General features: G+C 43.5%; 1 protein-coding gene across 1 annotated transcript in view; it reads left to right on the forward strand.

The window, feature by feature from the left end:
- GLP2R (glucagon like peptide 2 receptor) overlaps positions 1–19,743 on the forward strand; it is a 921,875-nt gene that overhangs the window by 431,604 nt on the left and 470,528 nt on the right. The window contains exon 2 of the mRNA XM_086930546.1: positions 17,872–17,968. Coding sequence (XP_086786672.1) covers positions 17,872–17,968 — 97 coding nt within the window. The remainder of the gene's footprint in view (positions 1–17,871; positions 17,969–19,743) is intronic.

Here is a 19,743-nt window from a genome sequence, read left to right on the forward strand (position 1 = left end):
CTATTTTATGAAACATTTCGTTTACGTAAGATAGCCAGGGGATTTGATTCATATTTGACAATTTTAGACAGTCCTGGAGGATATCTTTAGTGAGCTGCAAATCCTCCGATAACCATATTTTGCCCCATAACAGTAGAGGCGAAAGACGAATAATGTCACTCACATAGTTTAAACCTAATTCATTGTGGGCGAATCTGTTTGAGGAGCCTGATGGGATGGCCAAGACACGTTTTAAGAATTTGTTTTCCATGATCTGTACCGTGTCGGGGCTGTCTGTCCCCCAGACCCCTGCCCCGTAGGTAGCAATCGACAGACATTTGGCTTTATACAGAGTTTTTAAATGTATAATAGGTTTTTGGCCTAATTTGCCACAGAAGCGGAACAGTCCCTCTATTGAGCGACTAGCACTCTGGACTCGTGTCTTCATTAACGGTGCCCAACTTAGTTTGTAGTTAAAAAGGTTTCCCAAGTAGTTAAAATTTTCAACCTTGTCAATGACGGAGTTACTCACTACAAACTTTCTGCTCTTGGTGCCCTTCGGGCCACAGACCATGATAAAAGACTTAGCAAAATTTACTTTAAGGTCTAGGTCCAACATAAATTTGTGAAAGGCATCAAGGCAGTGCTGCATACTGTTTGCTGTAAGTGTCATGAGTACCGTATCATCGGCATAGGAAAGCATTGGAATGCTTCTGCCATTGATTTTTGGAAGATCGTAACAATGGTCCAACAAGTATTTTTCCAGGCCATTGGTATATACAAGGAATAAAAAAGGAGCTAATATGCATCCTTGTCGGACACCCTCAGTCGAGGGAATGGACTTGGTTTTCTCACCCCCTGGCCCAAACCTTATGGCCACCGTAGTAGATTCATGAAGTCTGCGAAGAAGAGTGACCAGGGGTTCCTCGAAACCCATGTCCTCCATCATTTGCCACAACTTACTACGACACACAGTGTCAAATGCACTTGAGAGGTCCATAAAAGCAAGATGGATTGAAGATTTTCTTGCCTTCGTGTATTTCCCAATAATTAGGGCCAGATTGAGGCACTGTTCAACAGTGCCTTTGCCTTTTCTGAATCCATATTGGGAATTCACAATGAGACCCACCGAATCCGCCCATGATTCTAATCGTGCTAAAATAACCCTGCCCAAAATTTTGCATGATGCATCAATTAATGAAATTGGGCGATAGCATCGGGGGTCTGATCTATCGCCCTTCTTAAAAATTGGCACCACCACTGCCTCCTTCCATGATGCCGGAATATGGCTAGTGACAACTGCTTTAAAAACATTCAACAGAACAGGTGCCCAGACCTTGACATTGTGCTTAAAAAAGTCCAAGGGGACTCGGTCGGGGCCAGGTGCTTTTAATGGTGTGCCTTTTAATAGCGCATCCTCCACTTCTTGCAGAGTCAACGATAAACTCAGGGAAAGGGAAGATTGGGGAACCACAGATACCCTTACATCTCCTGACAATGTCTCATTTGGTTGAATTTTATGAGGATTAAAAATATTCCCAAAGTGAATTTCCCATGATTCACAGTCAATCTCCATCACGATATTGTCCATGCCATTATTTGCAAAGAGGGGGCGATTGATGACTTCCCAGAAAAGTCTGCTATCCTTTAATTCCGCCGACTTTTCTAGATCTTCCCAGGCTTGATTTTTTAAGCCCAACTTCCTAGATTTAATAGCTTCTTTATAAGCTAGTCTAGCTGCTCTAACCGATTCTGTGTCCCTAGGTTTTTGTTTTAATGCTGCTTTCAGCGATCTGTGCGTTGCTGAACATGCAGCATCAAACCATCTGGGGCCTAACTTTTTATTTTTACCAATTGGTTTTATTAGGCGTTCAGCTACATGCTCACATAGGGATTCAAAATTACCTATAACCTCTTCTGGACTGGTTGTAGGTATGAGGCAGGCCTCATATTCAGCACTATATCCATTTAGGATCTCTGCCTCAAGACCCACTGCGTCTATTTTGCCCCATTTAAGGGTAATACCTTGATTTTTACTATACTTTACCGGTTGCTCCCAGATAGAATGTTTGGGTTTAACCGGACAAGACAAGGTTAAAATTAGAGGGTTGTTGTCACTAGCAGCGTTAGGAATTACTTCCAACTTGTCAACATAGGAAAGGTGCCCACTAGAGACAATTACAAAGTCGATGAAACTCATAGTGCCCCTGGTTCCCTGAAACGTCGGTATAGGAACAGAGTTTGGGCCAACCCAGGGCTCCACTATGCATAAATCATTTAAAATAATGATGTTATTTAACGCATCCCCTTGAGGTGTGTGTTTGAAATGTAACAGCGGTTGATCATGTGAGTCTGTCAAACCACACACCTTTGAATCCCCATGGGCACATAGTGAGCAGTTAAAATCTCCCAACCAGATAACAAATAGTTGGGGTTTTTCTTGGCGTACCCTAGCTATGGCCCTTTCTAATTCTGAAATTACAGTTGTCTCATTGTTGTCAAAGATATTGTAGTACCAGTTGATCAACAACAATGGTTCAGGGAACAAGTTAACCAGCATTAACACTTGAAACCAAGGTGAATCAACTATTATAGAAGCCGCAAGTTTACATAATTTTAAGGAGGTTGCTGACATTAAACCACCTTTTGCCCTGCCCATTTGAGATGGTATTGCTAAGGTATTAAAAGCTTGAAAACCCTCCATACTCTGGGCGGTTCGGCTCCATGTTTCCTGCAGGCACAGGATGTCACAGTCACACACAAAGTCCAGCCATGCCTCGTCCTCCAATCTTGATGCAAGTCCAGCAATATTCCACGAAATTAGGCACATCCTTTGATCATTTTTGTTTTTCCTGTCTGATTCAGTTACTACTTCCAGATTATTCCCAAAAAGGATTGGACTTGAATCACATTCTTTGGTAGGAAATGCCTTAAGAACTTGAGCATCGGAAGTACGGTCATCATCGGTGGGAGCAGTCTCCAGTAAGTTGTCGTTACCACTTTCCCCCTTCTCCGTCTGGCTGGGCTCTCCTATTGCTGGATTATTAATAATCCTAGGAGGATCTTGTGATGGTCAAAAGATCTCTTCCATACCTACAAGTGGGTTAAAGCGGTTTCTTAGGGGAACGTTATTTGGGGGCCATCCTACATAATCCTCTCCCTGATATCTTGGTCTTAGGTTGTTATGCCAAGCTTGCAAAGAGTAATTGTTGTTGCTGTGGATTGGGCCCCAGGAGAAGGCATCACTCTGTTGGGGGGGTCCCCAGTTATTCTGACTTGGCCATATGGCCCTATTTCTGTGGGTCCACATAGGATACATTTCATTGTTAAATACCTGCCTAGCATTCTTGTAAGGGAGGGTTTGGGGTACAAAATTCAGGCTTGGATAGAAATACTCCAGACCTATACACTGGATATCCCCAACTCTAGCAAATCTCGGTTTACTACAGATGATATCTTTTACCCAGGTGTTACTAAAATTAATCAAGATACAATCCCCCTCGAGATCCTTCTCACTCGGGCCCACCCAAGGGACTCTACGTACACTAAGTATATTTGTTTTAGAGTCAGAGGGGAGTGGTCTGTTAATGTTGAGCCAATGTATTATTTTGTTTCTTAATTCCTGGGTTGATTCCGTTTTATTGGGAAGAAGTGGGGGTACTCCAGTAAGTATTACCATAAAAGGGGCTGAATCTGGTGGCAAGTTCAAGGGTGGTGGTTTCTTTCTATATACTCTCTCACTTTCGATGTTTTTTGTGTTTTTTACGGGACCCTGTAAACCTGTTTGTTTTCGCCCTTGAGTACTTCCCTGTTTGGGGGTAGTGGCTTCTGTCGTTGGTGCCACTTTACCCATTTTTTGACCAGATGTCCCTGCAGTATCCACCAAAACAGGTTTGGAACGGGGTTGTGGTATAGGTTTTGTTCGGACTAGAGGGACCGGTACCACCTTAGGATTAGCAGTTATAGGCGTTTTAGAATTTGTATTCATATTTTTATTCTCTCCCCCCTTTTTTGGATCACTATTGTTAACATTACCATTTTTATTCTTGTTATTTATACCCCCCTCTTCAGGTGATTTGTTCTTAATTGCTAAAGTTTCAAGAGAATTGGTATTAAGGGAAATAATGTTTTCCAGTTGATCTAACTTTAGATTGACAATCTGAATTTTCTCTAAGACAGGTAACAGGAGCATCTGGACTAGTTTTTCAATTTCCCCCAGAAGGCGGTCATTGTTGTTGGTATTGAAAGAGAAGGTTTTCTGTCCCATGTCAGCTAATTGGGGGCCCTTTTGCTTAGTAGGGATTGTTAGGGTTTTAGATGGTACTGACTTCGCTAATTTAGATTTTGCTCCTTTCCTATGAGTGCCACCTCTCTTACGTTTATTTGGGTTGTGAGGTTCCTGCTGAGATACCACTATCTGGTCTTGTGTAAGGGTAGGCCCATTATTACTTAAATTACTCGGGTTGCTGTCTATCACATTTTCCCCCGTAATATCTGGTGAAATGGGTATGGGAGTAAGTATAGGTGTTTCAACTTGGGAATCCCCTAGATCTGCTATCAAGACTGTCTGTGAGTCAGGGATTGTCACTAGATTTGGGCTGGCCTCCAAATTACTATCAGAACAAACTAGACTTTGCTCAGGAGTAGGTAGTTTAGTGGGGGTAGTTTTCGATGCAATATTCCCCAAGGATGAGCGTTTTCCTGTAATTAGATCAAGTGACAAACGCTTTTCTGTGAGGGCAATTTCCTTTTCTAAAATTCCAGTTGCCCGGCTTATAAAGTCGTCCAAAGTTCCAGTGGCTTTGCCATTATTTGTTTTAACGGTGATCTGTCTGCCCTTCCCTGAGCGTGTGGACATCATGAGAATTATGGAAAAGGCACAATTTATAGTGCCAAAACTTATAAGTGAATGGTTAAAATTGATAAAGGAAGAATCTGGGATCAATAATGAAATGAAAGGGAGGTAGCCCCGACCCGACCTTGTACGTCCTTGGACGGCCTTAGACGGCCCGCCCTTGTCCCGGGCTTCTCCCGGCGCTCCCGCGCGCTCCCGCGCTGCTGGGAGCTCTGTTGTTTATATTGTAGGTAAGGGGAGGAGTCTCTGGGAAACGCTGTGGAATATGAGGCAGGTGGGGCTGGGCGGGGCGGTCAGGGAGAGCGGGCCAGCTGGAATCGGCCTGGGCAACCCGGGACTCTTGGGAAACTGAGTCCGGGTTGCTGCTCGCAGCCCTGTCACACACTCACCGCCCAACACGTGCAGTTGCCTCCGAGAGCTCCCTCCTGCGACGCGGGACCCGCGAAGCGGGTTCCGCTAGCTGTAGTAGAAGGTCCGTTGCAGGAAATGGTCCGTGGCAGCAAGAGGTCAGTGCGCGTCCTTTCGAATCCCAGCGAGGTTGCAGGTCGCTGCGGAATATGAGGCAGGTGGGGCTGGGCGGGGCGGTCAGGGAGAGCGGGCCAGCTGGAATCAGCCTGGGCAACCCGGGACTCTTGGGAAACTGAGTCCGGGTTGCTGCTCGCAGCCCTGTCACACACTCACCGCCCAACACGTGCAATTGCCTCCGAGAGCTCCCTCCTGCGACGCGGGACCCGCGAAGCGGGTTCCGCTAGCTGTAGTAGAAGGTCCGTTGCAGGAAATGGTCCGTGGCAGCAAGAGGTCAGTGAGCGTCCTTTCGAATCCCAGCGAGGTTGCAGGTCGCTGCGGAATATGAGGCAGGTGGGGCTGGGCGGGGCGGTCAGGGAGAGCGGGCCAGCTGGAATCGGCCTGGGCAACCCGGGACTCTTGGGAAACTGAGTCCGGGTTGCTGCTCGCTTTTTCCGTTGCAGGAAATGGTCCGTGGCAGCAAGAGGTCAGTGAGCATCCTTTCGAAGTTTTAATCATAAGATCAGTTAGTGCCATCCAGGCAATGCTGAAAAATGAAACAAGCCCTTTACCGCTCTGAGAACAGTATTACAGCTCTGAATTGGTAAATACCATAAAACGAACCTGGAATGAATAAAAGCCATGCCTGACACATGTTTCACTCTCGTTATTAGATCTTCAAAGAGGTATAGCTTTTACCAGACGCATGGGTGAACCCAGTATAAGTCAAAACAATAGCCTTTCTGGCTTAGAATGCTGCATTAATTATGCAAAAAGGAAAAAAGGAACTTTGAGTAGATCTCAAGTTTAGGTAGAGAGCAGCTCGTATATAGAGCCCTCTACAACATCAGCGACTCTCTGCTCACCTCAAATGCTGCTTTAAAAAAAAAAAAAACTTTGGTATCATGTAACGAACCTTCATGAAACTTACAAAAAATATATTTATCCACCTCAGCTCCATACTGGACAGTTTTGGGTTAATTGATCAAGCAGGTCAGAGAAAAACAGGTGAGGTGGTGCCTAAAAGTTGTTTCCCATGGTAATATTCATGTGACATTTTGGAAACAAATACTGAAAAAAAACAGCTGAATTGAATTGCTCCAAATTTGGCAGAAAGATCGCTATTTACTCAGTTATTTAGTGTAAATCTGTTTAGCTGTATTCAAGAAATTAGTGTTATCTGTACAGTTGGTCCTCTTGCAACAAATTCAAAATAGAGCGATCTGATTTGCCAAGACGTCTTTTCTTTCCGTCGCTCGATTTAACCACAGGACAGGGATCCTTCTGTCAGCCTGAGCTATCTGATTACCTAGCCATAAAATAAAACAAAATGTTGCAGCCGCCGTTACAGAACAAAGGGAATACGTTATCATGTACTCGACTTGTTTAACAAGAAAAACATGTAAGTGGGCAGAGTAGGTTTGACATTTGAGCTATAGTGCCGCAGGAGTAACGCAATATCGCAAATAATTTTTGAAAGATTTTTTAGAAATGTGAGGTGGGAGTGGGTGGTGGGGTGGGCTGCCTGTGCGGGGTTGGCTGCCTGAATGAGGTTGGGTGGAGGGCCAGGGTCCATAGCGATCAACTGCATATGACCTAAAGCTGTGCTCATTCAGGAAGGTGGGTGAATATATTAAAAATACAGAAATTTACTGAAAAATCAGGGTAAAGTGATGTTAAGGGTCCATGTTGAAGCGGACGCTCAGCGGACATTAGTAAGTCTTCTGCTGCACATCTACTAAATTGCAACCTTATTTTAATGCTTTTCACACACTAGCTACTTGCTCTTTGCAGCCTTTCAACTTTGTAGATTGGTGTGTAATTGCTAGCATGCACCCTTTTATTCATTTTATTATCGAATTACAGTGTGTATTTTCTTTGTGTTACTCACTGTTTTAGCTGTTTCTGCACTTGCTCGCTCCACCTTTTCCGGCGATTTTCCTGTCCTGAAGTGGCTCCCGCCCTGTTCCGCCACAGCTGTGTGCCATTTGTGCGGAGGGCATTGCGACGCCATTAAGTCTCCCCCAATCACTTTCGGCATTGCTTTCGGAATCTTATGTGGTGCACTGTCTAATGTTTACCGCTACCAGACTACTCAATCCATGCTGAATCAGATGCATGCAGCAGGCGTGCATATGGCGCACTGAAGGCAAGCCTGTCTGCATCTGGCCGTGTCTGGCCGGGGCCAGGGGCCAGAACCCCTGCCCCTTTCCAGATAATCACCAGAACCTACTCCTCTGTGGACCTTTCCAAGCTTAGATCCACACCTAAGGCCCGATGCCAGGTATTTCTTCCTGTTACTTGCCCTATGTACTACACTAGCTGTCAGTTTGATAGCTCCTCCAGCTTCCAACAGCGTGTGGGCTCTGACCATCTTATCGGCACAGAGGAACCAGGTCCCACTGCACATGCTGAAGCTGATCTTCGTACTCCCAACAAATTCCCCTATTTCAGCCTCAACTGCCGCTCTCTTCCAAAACACCAGCTGCATCAATTGAATTTTCATATTGATTCTGATCCTGATATGGATTTCTTAACCGAAGCCTGGCTTCATGATGGATCTTTGCCTGACATGATTGCTGTACTCCCTGACAATTTTGCGCTGTTGCGCATTAATAGACTCCATAAAATAGACTGTGGCATCGCTATTGTCTTCAAGAAATTCAATAATTGTAGAATCGAGGAACTCCTAATTCCTAACTGTGAAACTCTGCTGTTATCCATTCCTTTCTCTCCTAAATTCGCCTTTTCTGGTGCCCTTGTTTATCACTCCCTTGGGCTTCTAACTATTGGGGTGCAGCTCTGGCTGACTCACTAGACCCCCATATTCTTTGGGTGGCTAATTTCCTGAGGATTCCAATAAAAACCGGCATTAGCTCTCATTGAAGACTTGAAAACTCTTAGCCTCCAGTTTATTAACTTGTCATCTAGTCACTCTGAGGGGCACTTCTTGGACCCCATTTTATCCAATCTGCCTACCTTATCTGCTGCACTTCCTACTCAACTCAGCTGGTCTGATCACTTTGCATTTCACGGCTACTTTCTTTACAGAAGGATTACAAAGTCCAACACTGCCAAAAAAACCCTATTTAACAGCAGCTAGTACTTTTCTGCCTTCAACTTCACTCTCGTTGCATTAATGCAACAAGCTAACATAACTTTTTCTTAATAAAGTAGAGTCTATTCATCACCACCTTGATTTAGATTCTTCCCATCAAGGCAATTTTACCTTCTGTGCTACCGCTCATGTGGACCAGGCTGACCCCCTCAGGCTACCTCTTCTGAAGTGACTCAACAAATCAGAGCCTAGCTCCCTCTAGACCTGGTCCCTTTTCATTCTTTGCTGGGAACCATCAAGTCTGGCTCCCACCTGACCCTCTCCCTCCATCTAAGCTCAAATGTCTGGATGAGTCAGTTCTTAGCATAATTCTTAATCTTCTCAACACCTCTTTAAGGTCTGATCTAGATCCTCAGAACTGGAAACACGCTATGGTGTTTCCCCTATTGAAAAAGACTCATCTTGACCCTCTCTGTTGGTCTAGTTATTATCCTATCTCCCTCCTGTCTGTTTTCTCTAAAGTCCTGGAAAGGCACAATAACTCAGAACGGTACTCACTCGTGGCTGCTCACAATCTGTTTCCTCCATCACAATCTGGCTTTCGATCTGGCTACATCACCGAATCAGTTCTGCTTGGGGTTACTGAATATCTCAGCAGCCTGAATGTAGTAGCGCCGCTGCTCTCATTTTATTGGATCTGAGCACAGCATTTGATATGGTCTCACACACCATCTTGGCTGATCGCCTTGAAGACTCTGGCATTGTGGGTGTGGCTTTGAGGTGGCTGATCTCTATTTTAGAAGATTGCTTGTTCCAAGTCTTCTCACATACCACTAAATGAAATCCTGTAGCTCTAACTTCTGTAGTACCTCAAGGCTCGATTTCAAGCCCTCTTCTTTTTATTTTCTACGTTCGACCTCTGGCGGACATTGCGGGGAAGTCGGGACTGACTTTTTTCTATTATACAGATGGTACTCAAATCGTCTTCTCTCTTTCAGCTGCTCAGCATCAGGACTCTTCCATGCTCCAGCTTGGACTGAGCAATATCTCTCTGGGGATGTCCAGAAATGCTTTGAAGCTGAACGGTTTTAAAACTGACGTCCTCATTCTGGGTAACAACCCCCAACTTTGGGGAATCACCCATTGGCCTGACATTTTGGGACCGTTACCAGCTCCTGTCCCTAAAGTTAAGAACCTGGGTTTTATCACTGACCACAACCTCTCCCTCAGACCCCAGATACCTGGGTTCTCCGCGACCTGATTTGCTTTTCTCAAGAGGCAAATAGAAAATACTGTGGTTAATTCCACCTGCTGCCCAGAGAACAGTAATGCAGGCGCTGGTGATTTGCAGACATGACTTTGGAAAAGTATTGTACCTAGGCGCTGATAAAACCTCTATCCATTGCCTACAGCTCATTCAGAATGCTGCCGCCCATCTTCTTTTCCAGCTTCCTTGACACGCCGCAGTATCACCGTTGCTCCATCAACTCTATTGGCTCAAAGTGAACAAACGCTTTGAGTTTAAGGCTCTCTGCTATATGTTCTGGGCCAAACATGGTAGGGCGGCCCCTTACATACAAAGTCTGGTCAAACCCTACGTGACCACTCGGCAGCTGAGATCAGCGAGTCTTTCTCTATTTTCCGTTCCCAGAGTCCATCTCTCTCATAACAAGAGGCTGTTTGTTTGCCTATCTTGTCCCTAAACTGCGGAACTCTCTTCAATTACAACTTAGGTTGTGTAATTCACTCTTGGTCTTCCGTAACAATTGAAAGACCTTCCTTTACAAGTCAGCATAACTTTTCTGTGCTCCTTCTGCAATGTGTGACTTGCGTATTGTCCTGCCTCGCGCCGGGAAATCCTGTTGGGTAGCTGTGCGCTTTAAAAATCTATAAATGAATAAATCGGTATGGTAAGAAGATCTTTGCATTGAAAAAACCTCAGAAATGCACTGAAAAAAATTGTTAGAGGGATGTAAGATTTAGGTACAGTAATAACATTTTAGTACAGGTTTATAAGAACATAGAAATTCAGTCAAAAACCAAAGCTTGAATTGATGTTATAGTTAGATATTATATTAAGATAAAATATATTGTTTACATCACTTACATCACTCATGAGATCTTAAATGACATAATTCATGACATCTCAAATGACATTATTGATGACATCACTGGTCACATCACTGATGATATCATCCCACGGATGCGATAATTTACTATAAAGTTTCATACTGGAAGATATCCAGAAAAGGATGGCCCATTTTAAGATCAAATGGAACTGACATTACCATATGTGCTAATGTGCGATGAACGTATGGTACAATGTTTCAGTGCTCCTTTGCTTCAGGAACTAAATGAGCATTGGTTCTTGTCCTTTCAGCCTGTGTGGCTTCACTGCATGCAGCCTGTATTCCGCTGTGTACTGTGCAATTTCGAGTGTGCCTTGGACTTGAGCCTTGGACTTGGTTCAGCCTCTGGACATGGAAGTACTGGTGGACCTCTTAAATGCCCATTTGTACTGATGTCCCTTGCGTTTTCTGTTGCTTCTGAATGCAGTCTACAAGCCTTCCTGGGATGACCCTGCTCCGTGTGAATTGGATCCTTTCTCTGGTTTTGTGTACTTTTCACTGGCTGTGGTTACGCTGCTGCTGCTGTGGGGGTATGATGGGAACACGTTTGCTCCATAAACCTGCCCTGAGGTGTGTCTCTAGGATCATTGTCTGCGGTTGCTGCGAACAAAAATGTTTTGTGTACCTCTCGGAACACATAAACAATTGGCTATTCGGTTTGGTGGGAACTTTTTGATTCAGCCTGTTTTTAACATACTAAATTTCTTTTAGATTTGGTTTTTATTCATTTGTAATGTTCTTACTGAAGTCTTTCTGTATGCTTTGGTTTCATTTTTAGTAATTGTAGCATCTTTTATATGGATATATATTTTGTATCTTTACTTTGGATTGGTTTCCTAATACTGAATAGCTTTGGTCGACTCACGTCCGAGGAGTGGGTGTCACATGGCTAGGTTAGGCCAGGAAGAAATACTGCCAATTTACATGCACACGTTTCTTAAGTTGCCTTCTTTTCTACACAATGACTTTAGACACACATTTGTTTGTGTGGCAGTGCAGGATTAGTTTCTATGAAACCACTTTGCGTACAATTCCACTTTATAAGCATACTATCACAACACTTGAGCATTTAGCACAAGGCCTAAATGTATATTGTATAAATGTTGTTGTTTGTTATTTATCCGTGAGGCAACATGGCTATCACAAGAGAATAATCAATGTCAGCCTGGCTAAAGCCTCAACATGGCACACATGTTAGTATAAATAAACACACATTTCCATGTTCAAATCCGACGGGTGGTCTTCTGTCATTGTGCAGTCGATGTTGTCAGAGTACTAGCCCAGTTTATTCCTGTGTACCCTGTGCATAGAGAAATGTCCAACTTGTGACTAGTAGTGGGCAGTTAACTCCGCTCCGCCAGCTGAGTTTTAGAACACCACACTCTGTTTGGAGTGCAAAGTTTTCAAATACTTCGAACTCAATGCGTAGCGGAGTTTACCGGTGTCAGCCACTTAGGAGGAGTGAGTGGACGTACCTCCCAAATGGCGGCTGCCCCAGTGTCCACAGCAGGGCAGCCCAGCCAGCAGTCTCCCAGCTGCCACTGCTTTCCTGCTCCTGCTGTTGGCTGGGCTGGCTGGCTGCAGAGTCGTATTGTGTCTCCGCTTAGAAGCCTGAGCCTCGCCTTCCACTGCTCTGGCTGGGAGGAAATTCAATTAAGGCGGGAGCCTCAGCTACCTTAGTGCAGCAGCTAGGCCAACCTGTTCCCAACTCTGACACCGATAACTGCAGTGCACATGGCATATTGCGAGAAGTCATGCTGTCCTGATGATATCTCAAGATAGGGTCAGGCATGCCTTCACGAAATACGCCACGTGCACTGCAGTTCTTGTTGTCTGAGTTGGGATTAGCTAAGCTTAGCTGCTACACTAAGGTGGCTGAGGCGCCCGCCTTAATTGGATTTCCTCAAGCCAAAGTAGCAGAGGGTGAGGCTCTGGCTTCCAAGCGGACTCATGACTGCAGCCAGCCCAGCACAGAAGCAGGAAGGCAGGGGTGGCTAGGAGACTGCTAGCTGGACTGCACTGCCATGGGCAGCCAACGCCGCCATACCTACCCAGCAAGGAGGAGGCTCTAACTCAGGTAAGGTCAGGTCTTACTATGCATGGGGCTGGAGGGGTAGAGGGGTGGGTTGGACAGGAACCTGCATAAGCTTGCCATCAGGTAATGGAGAGTTAGATCATCCAGTAGGGGATTTTTGGCAGAAACACTCACCCTGGCACCTAGGTTAGGGAGTGCATGGTAGGAGGTTACAATACACAGCACTTATATGCCAGCAAATATACATTGTTTTAGCACTGTTATGGAATTGGTTATCCTTTCCACTGTTCGTATCCTGCTAATCACTTTTATCTGCTTATATCTATTAATAATTGAAGCACATATATTCTATAAAAGAATCAGAATGGTTCAATGAATATTGAAACGCCCCTTTAAGCTTCCCTTGTGTATCTTACTGGGTATGCATGAGTGGCTGAGCTAAAACATTTTTAGATCTGTTACCATGGTTCCATGGGGAGTCATGGTTGTCATGTTCTGAAATTACCCTAACCATTTGTTAACTTACTAGGCTTAGGGGTACTTGTGGTGGCACTGTGAGCTAGTAGCACTATAGGCCAACATATCCTGAGGGGTTGTATAAGATCAGCCTGGCACCATTCCAACGTTTATGTTGTCCAACAAACAGTTCCTACTGAGAAAGTGGAAACTGTACGACAAATGTAGACCCAATTTTCCATACCATCTGTAGTACTGATAGGGGTGTCCTTTTGCAAAAAGCAGAACAAGCAGTTTGGGAAGTATATTTGTGAAATCACCCACATTAAGTCAATGTTATACTGAGGTGTGTAAGAAATGTAATTACTCTGTAGATATTATTGAGATCAGAAACTTATTATACGTTTAATACCATTCAGAAACAGTGCTTGGTTATTATTTACCTTAAGGAGATGTGCCTGTTAAATGCCTAATCTGACATAGAGAACGGTGTCACTTCTATACATGAATCAATTATCAGGCATGCACTTCCAAGCCCTATGAACAACCCTCCTTAGTGTTTATAACTACCCTACACACATTTGTGAAATGATCAGAATAGCTTGCATCGTTTTTATCCTTGCTTTCAACCATAGTACAACTTCAACTATCAGTAAGCAAATTACCCAAAGATTATACATTTGAAAACCTAAATGTAATGTCTCAGACTTTTCACTTAAGTTTTGGAAACACATATCTTCCCTCAATAAATCTCTAGTTTCTATAGAAACTGTTTATAGCACTACATGACAACCCATTAACATCAGAATGTACACAGAAATCCACAAGTGAATGTATTGTAAAGAGAAGCTTTAGCTATTCTCACATATTTTTGGTAACAGCCCTTTGACATAAAGTTCAACCTATTTAAAACAAACATCTGAAACTAACCTGAGTTGTGCTCGGTCTCTACATTGCTTTAATGAAATACTGCTAGAACTTAAACTGCGTGTTAGCTAAAGTGTGCACCATATAACTTTTACCATACTTAATGATGCTTGTCTTCAGTACTACACTGTTTCTTTTTGAGGAGAAGTAGCTTGAAAGATCAGTGATGTGATCAATTATGTCATTTGAGATGTCATCAGGGATGTCAAGATATGATGTCATCTAACATGTCACACGTGATGTTATATGAGGGCACCGGGGAATACAGAAAATGGCGAGCACCCACCAGGGAGCTCCTGCCACAGCCATCAGAGTAGTTTGGGACTACCCTGCATCCTGAAAGTGAAAAACACAAAGTTTAGGTGTACAGGTGGGACCAGGAAACCACAAAAAAATAAAAAATAAAGAAATAAAGAATGATAGAGTAGGGGTAGGAGCTGTTCAATTATTATTCACTTCTTGGTGGAAGGAGCCCCCATAATGCCCTGCAAAGGACTTTTAAATAATATTCTGGATGCTGGTGGTGACCCTAGAAGGAGTATGGGCTCAACAAAGATTTATTTTTTATTATGGAGGGATGCAGAAAGCATATCATCCCCCAGTAACATTAAAAAAAGCACAGTATAAGTCTCTTGAGTTTTGAACCCATGACCCCAAAAGTACTTAACAATACTTTGTAAACACTCAGAGCCTGAGCTGTATGCCCTCCAACGGTATGCAGGGCCCCTTGTTGTTGGTTCTATGACAGGACTTTGCAATCTGAAAATTGCTAATAAAAGACACAAAGGCTTTTTTTTGTGTCTTTTTAAATAATAATTTATTGGAAATATTTTGTGACAATTGATATTACTAACCATTGCGTGTCTGAGTTTATGAAAAAGCATTCAATTATAGTTATTGGGGAATTTTGACAAAACCAGTTGGCCTGGTTAATGTATGTTGGTGTACTGACCCATTGTTAGATTTAGTTAGGTATTCTGACCCTTTCACAAAGCCATTAGGTCTGCCTTATTTAACATGGCATCCTTTATATTGTTGCATGACATAGTCAGCTGTGCATATAAGGCACACATGAGTTTTGGGGCAGATGCTGCACCCAACGCCATGCTGTGCACTTTATTGACATCTTGATAGAAATTGCAATAATATCTTATTTGCATATAGTTAGATGAAAATGTCAGTCAAAACATATTGTTTAAACAAAACAAAACATTGAAATTCACCTTATATCTTTCTCAAGTAACTATAACCCATAACGTAAAGTATCTATAACTTACACACTCGCCATGCGCTGCTAATTACCTCACATATAATATCATTCATGATATGTTCTATCACACCATTGATAACATCATAGCAACATCTTAACTTACATCATTATTGATACAACACAGTGCATGGTGGGGGGCGCAAGGTATGGGTACTTTAGGGTGCAAGTTGTAGTAATTGAGAAAGCTTTTTTTTAAGGAAAATAATGACTTATGTAGAGTGGTGTGGCTCACTGGTTAGAGGCGGCAGACCCAGAAGCAGGGGTCAACCCGGGACCAGGGTTCGATTCCCGACACGGCAGGGTCTTGGGCCATGGTCAGCGGACTCGATAATTATCGCCCCGGTGCCTACTCCAACCATGGGTCCCACTCAGCAACTCTGGGCAATAGCTTGCTTAATCTCTACTAACGGCCCCATCAGCACCGGGGATGCTTGTCTTCACCTTGGAGATGCCCAGAAGGGACCATCTCACAGGGAAAGCCAGGATGGGTTCCCCAGCGGTATACAGCGCCGGGACGCCCCTTTGCTGGGGCAGCTGTGCGCTTTACAAGTATACAACATTTAACTTACCTGCATGGTAAAGTATGGAGTTGTAAAAGTACTCCCCCCAGTACTTGTTGATGTAAAAACTGTGGTAGTTACATTGTAATGACAGTTTTGTAATGGCAATATAACGCTGACTCCATTAGACAGTAACAGCCACTTCTAGTATTAGGGTGACCACTAGGCTCTTGAGAAAAATGGGGTGCTGATTGACTGGAGTATGAGTCTTGGTCAAGCAGGCTTAACTGCATTCAGACTTGGTCTCTTTTTTGGAAGTCGAAAATCTCCAGCAGGATGAAGCTGAAGACAGTTTCAGAGGCTTGGATACCCCTTTGTCGAAAGACGTTGAACAGGATTTACTATAACGGAGAAGAGTATAGTGGGAGCAGCCACAAACTCCCAAAGTCAGTCCGGCAGTCGATGCTCCTGGGGTGGATTGAAAATGCAGGGTGGACCCCGTCTCCTCTCTGTTCTTAGACCTGTTTTTAGCTGAAAGTTCTCCTCAGTGTTAGATTGTGGCTATCTGGACACCTTTAGCATTACAGCAAAGGGACAAGGACTTGTGGGATACCACTTAGCAGTTCAGGACTAACTAAGGCTGGACCCAGGTATAGGATCAAGAAGGTGGAATCCTTTTGAGTCCCAGTGGCTCTGAACAGGAGGTCAGTAATCTGGCCCTTGAAGTCACTTTGGCAGTCCTGGGTTCGGGTGAAGTTACAGGGTTCAAACAGCAGGGGTAGCATGTTAAGGTTCAACGCAGGCTTCAGGTAGCAGCCCAGTCCTTCCAGGTATGGCTCTAAGAGTGCACATCAGGTCACAGAAGCACTCAGCCCTCTGAGAGCCCTTGCACAGGTCCAGCAAGTGAACTGAGGAGTGGGTCTGAGGTCCCTATTTTTATACACAATTCTACCTTTGAACTTGGGGTACGTTTCTAGAGGAAGTGCGTGGCATTTCCTGTCTCCCCTGTCCTCCCTCCAAGCACAGCATGTTTCATTACAATTTTATAGATACAAAACATACACTGATTTCCTGGCCCCAATCAAACGTTAGCACTCAATAAATGTATTAAGGCATATTATCCTATAGGACAGGTAGGTCTCAAAGTAGTGAAAAACACATTTCTGAGTTTTTCAATACATGGACATCTAAAACTTAAAAGAGCATTTTCAACCATTATGGGCTACCTTTGTGCCTACCTTAGGTGTGAATTATAAGAAATAAAAGGGGAGTTTAAAGCCTTGCAATGGGGTGATATCCCCAAATCGAATTAAGAGTTTAAAACTGCATTTAGACTGCAATAGCAGGCCTGGGACATATTTTTAGATGCTAGTTGACAGCACAATAAATGATGTAGGCCCACTTGTAACATTTAATTTAAAGGCCTGGGTATAGGGTATACCACACTACAAGAGACCTATAAGTAAATTAAATATGCCATTCAGGTGTAAGCCAATTAAACCATGTTTAGAGGAGTGAGAACAAGCATTTTAGCACTGGTTAGCCGTGGTAAAGTGCAAAGAGGCCTAAGACCAACAAAACAATTTTCAGAAACACAAATGGAGGTAAGTGGTCAAACAGTTTTGGGGCAGGCCACCCTAAAGCTGACAGTTTAGTTTCACTGGGACACCAATTTTCCACCCCAGGACTACCGTTTTAATAATAATTATTTAAATAACAACTGTAATTAGATCCAGAACTGCAATTATTTCAATTGAATTGAAACAAAATCCGAGAATGCACTGGTTTTCTAAAGCCTAAGTCAGGCAAGTATTTCCACAGTGACATGGAATCATCTGAACACCCAATGATGACAGAGTCTTGGCTAATTCCCTGGCAGTTTAGACTAATGCACAAATACAACATTTTGACTACAGTCAGCCTAGCTGAACATTAATAGTATTTTAACTATAGTGCGGTGGATATTTACGGGACAAGATTTAACACCAATAAAGTGAGTTGTTAGAGAATTTGAGAGAAAGATTCTTGGTACAATCATATTTTGTTTAAAAAAAAAGTAAAAACCTATATTGTAGTCATGTAAATAAATATGATTCTGTAACATAAAAGCGATTTCTTAGTAATAACTTTCCTTCCTTTTTTATGTTTTATTGCATAGGTTAATGGGTCTCTCTTAGAAGATATGACACAAAATTGGTCGGAATATAAAAAAGAATGCCTAAGAAAATTAGAATCTGACATTACTGTTAAAAGTGGTAAGTTTCCTGCCATATCTTCAAGTACATATACACAGACACAGGCATTAATGTTCACAACTGTTAAATATTTACTTTCCAAATGTGTGTGCACCTCTGTGATTGCTAAGTGATTGATTGATTTGCAGCTTCAATCTGTGTGTGACTTGCAGATTATTCGGGTAAATGCCATCAATTCACACTATGATTTGTTCCTAATGAGGTCAAAATAAAGAATATCATCCTGTTAGAAATGGGGGTCTCTAGTTGGCAATGACTTGCACCTTTGTCCAAATAAGTACTCTTGCTTCTAGTCAGGATAAGCGGGAAACACTCCTAGATAACCCCTGGTCACCCCCTTGGTAGCTTGGCACGAGCAGACAGGCTTATCTCAGAGGCAGTGTGTAAAGAATTTGTGAACACATACAGTAATACAGTGAAAACACTACAAATGGACACCATACCAGTTTAGAAAAATAATTATTCTTTACTAGACTTAACACAAGAGCAAACAACCAAAAATCCACAATACTGTAATCAAAAATAACTCTTTATAATGGTAAAAATAGCTTAGTTCAATGTAGATGGTAAATTCGACAATTACTCTCAAAGTACTTTGGATGCGTCATGCAAAACAAACAAAAGGGTCGCAGGGAAGGTGATGTGTCAGTTCCTTGCTTTGGGGGAGGTGATGCGTAGGTTCCTTACTGCAGCGTAGGGGAGGTGATGCTTCGGGTCCTTACCGGAGAAGAGGTGATGTATCGGTTTCTTACTGTGATTCGGTGTGATGCAACAAGATGGAGCCTCAATGCGATGAGACGTTCTGGGCAATGCAACAAAATGGCATATTTGATGCAATGCGACAACGTGGATGTGATGCATGCGCGCCCAATGGCTGTGCTGCGAAATCAATAAACTTTGAAGCCATGACAGGCACTGCGACGCGCTTCTTCTGTGATCTGAGGGCGACCGCTGTGGCGGCGGCATGCTTCTTCGGTGATGTGACATGCTTCGGATGCGGTGACGCACAGCTGCGGCGGCGGCACGCTTCTTCCAGCTCCCAGCGAAACGCAGTCTTCTCAGAAGGCCCAAACCACATTAGGCACCTCTCTGTAGTTAGAATTCCCAGAAAGGTAATTCAGGGGAGCTGGTGGTGAAGTCTTTTATCCCCAAGACTTCAGGAAGGAGGCAAGCAGTCTTCAAGCCCTTGGAGATTTTTCTTCAAGATGTTGAATGTTCACAGAGTTCCTTTTCTCCTTTCCTTGGCAAATAAGTAACCTCTGCAGGCTAACACCAGAAATAGCACAGCAAAGGGGCAGTCTCCTCCTTCAGCTTCATTTGGTTCTTCTCCTTGGCAAAGGATTTGTCTTGATTCCAAGAAGTGATCTGAAGTTCTGGGGTCTGGGCCTCAATATTTATACTGCAAATTCCTTTGTTCTCTGAAGGCAAAGAGTGTCTTAACCTAGTCAAAACCAGTTCTGTCCTCCTGGGCCCAGCTTCCAGGACGGAGGTGGAGACAACATTGTTTTAGAGCAGTCCTGGCCCAGGTAGCTGAAAGAAAATCTCCTACCCCTAGTCTCTATTCTATGAGGGCTCAGGTTGGTGAAAGTAAATTCCTCACACTCTCTATTAAATGCAAGTCCGATACAGCCATGTCCTGACCCATCAGACTGCTGGAGACAAGGCACTCTCCAGACCCCTGTCACTCACAAACCAGACATGGAATACACAAATCTAGCAAAGACAACTGGATGGTTAGGCAAGACAATACCTACTTTCTAAAAATGGTATTTTCA

The sequence above is a fragment of the Lissotriton vulgaris genome, chromosome 7 (assembly GCF_964263255.1).
Source record: "Lissotriton vulgaris chromosome 7, aLisVul1.2, whole genome shotgun sequence".
NCBI lineage: Eukaryota > Metazoa > Chordata > Amphibia > Caudata > Salamandridae > Lissotriton > Lissotriton vulgaris.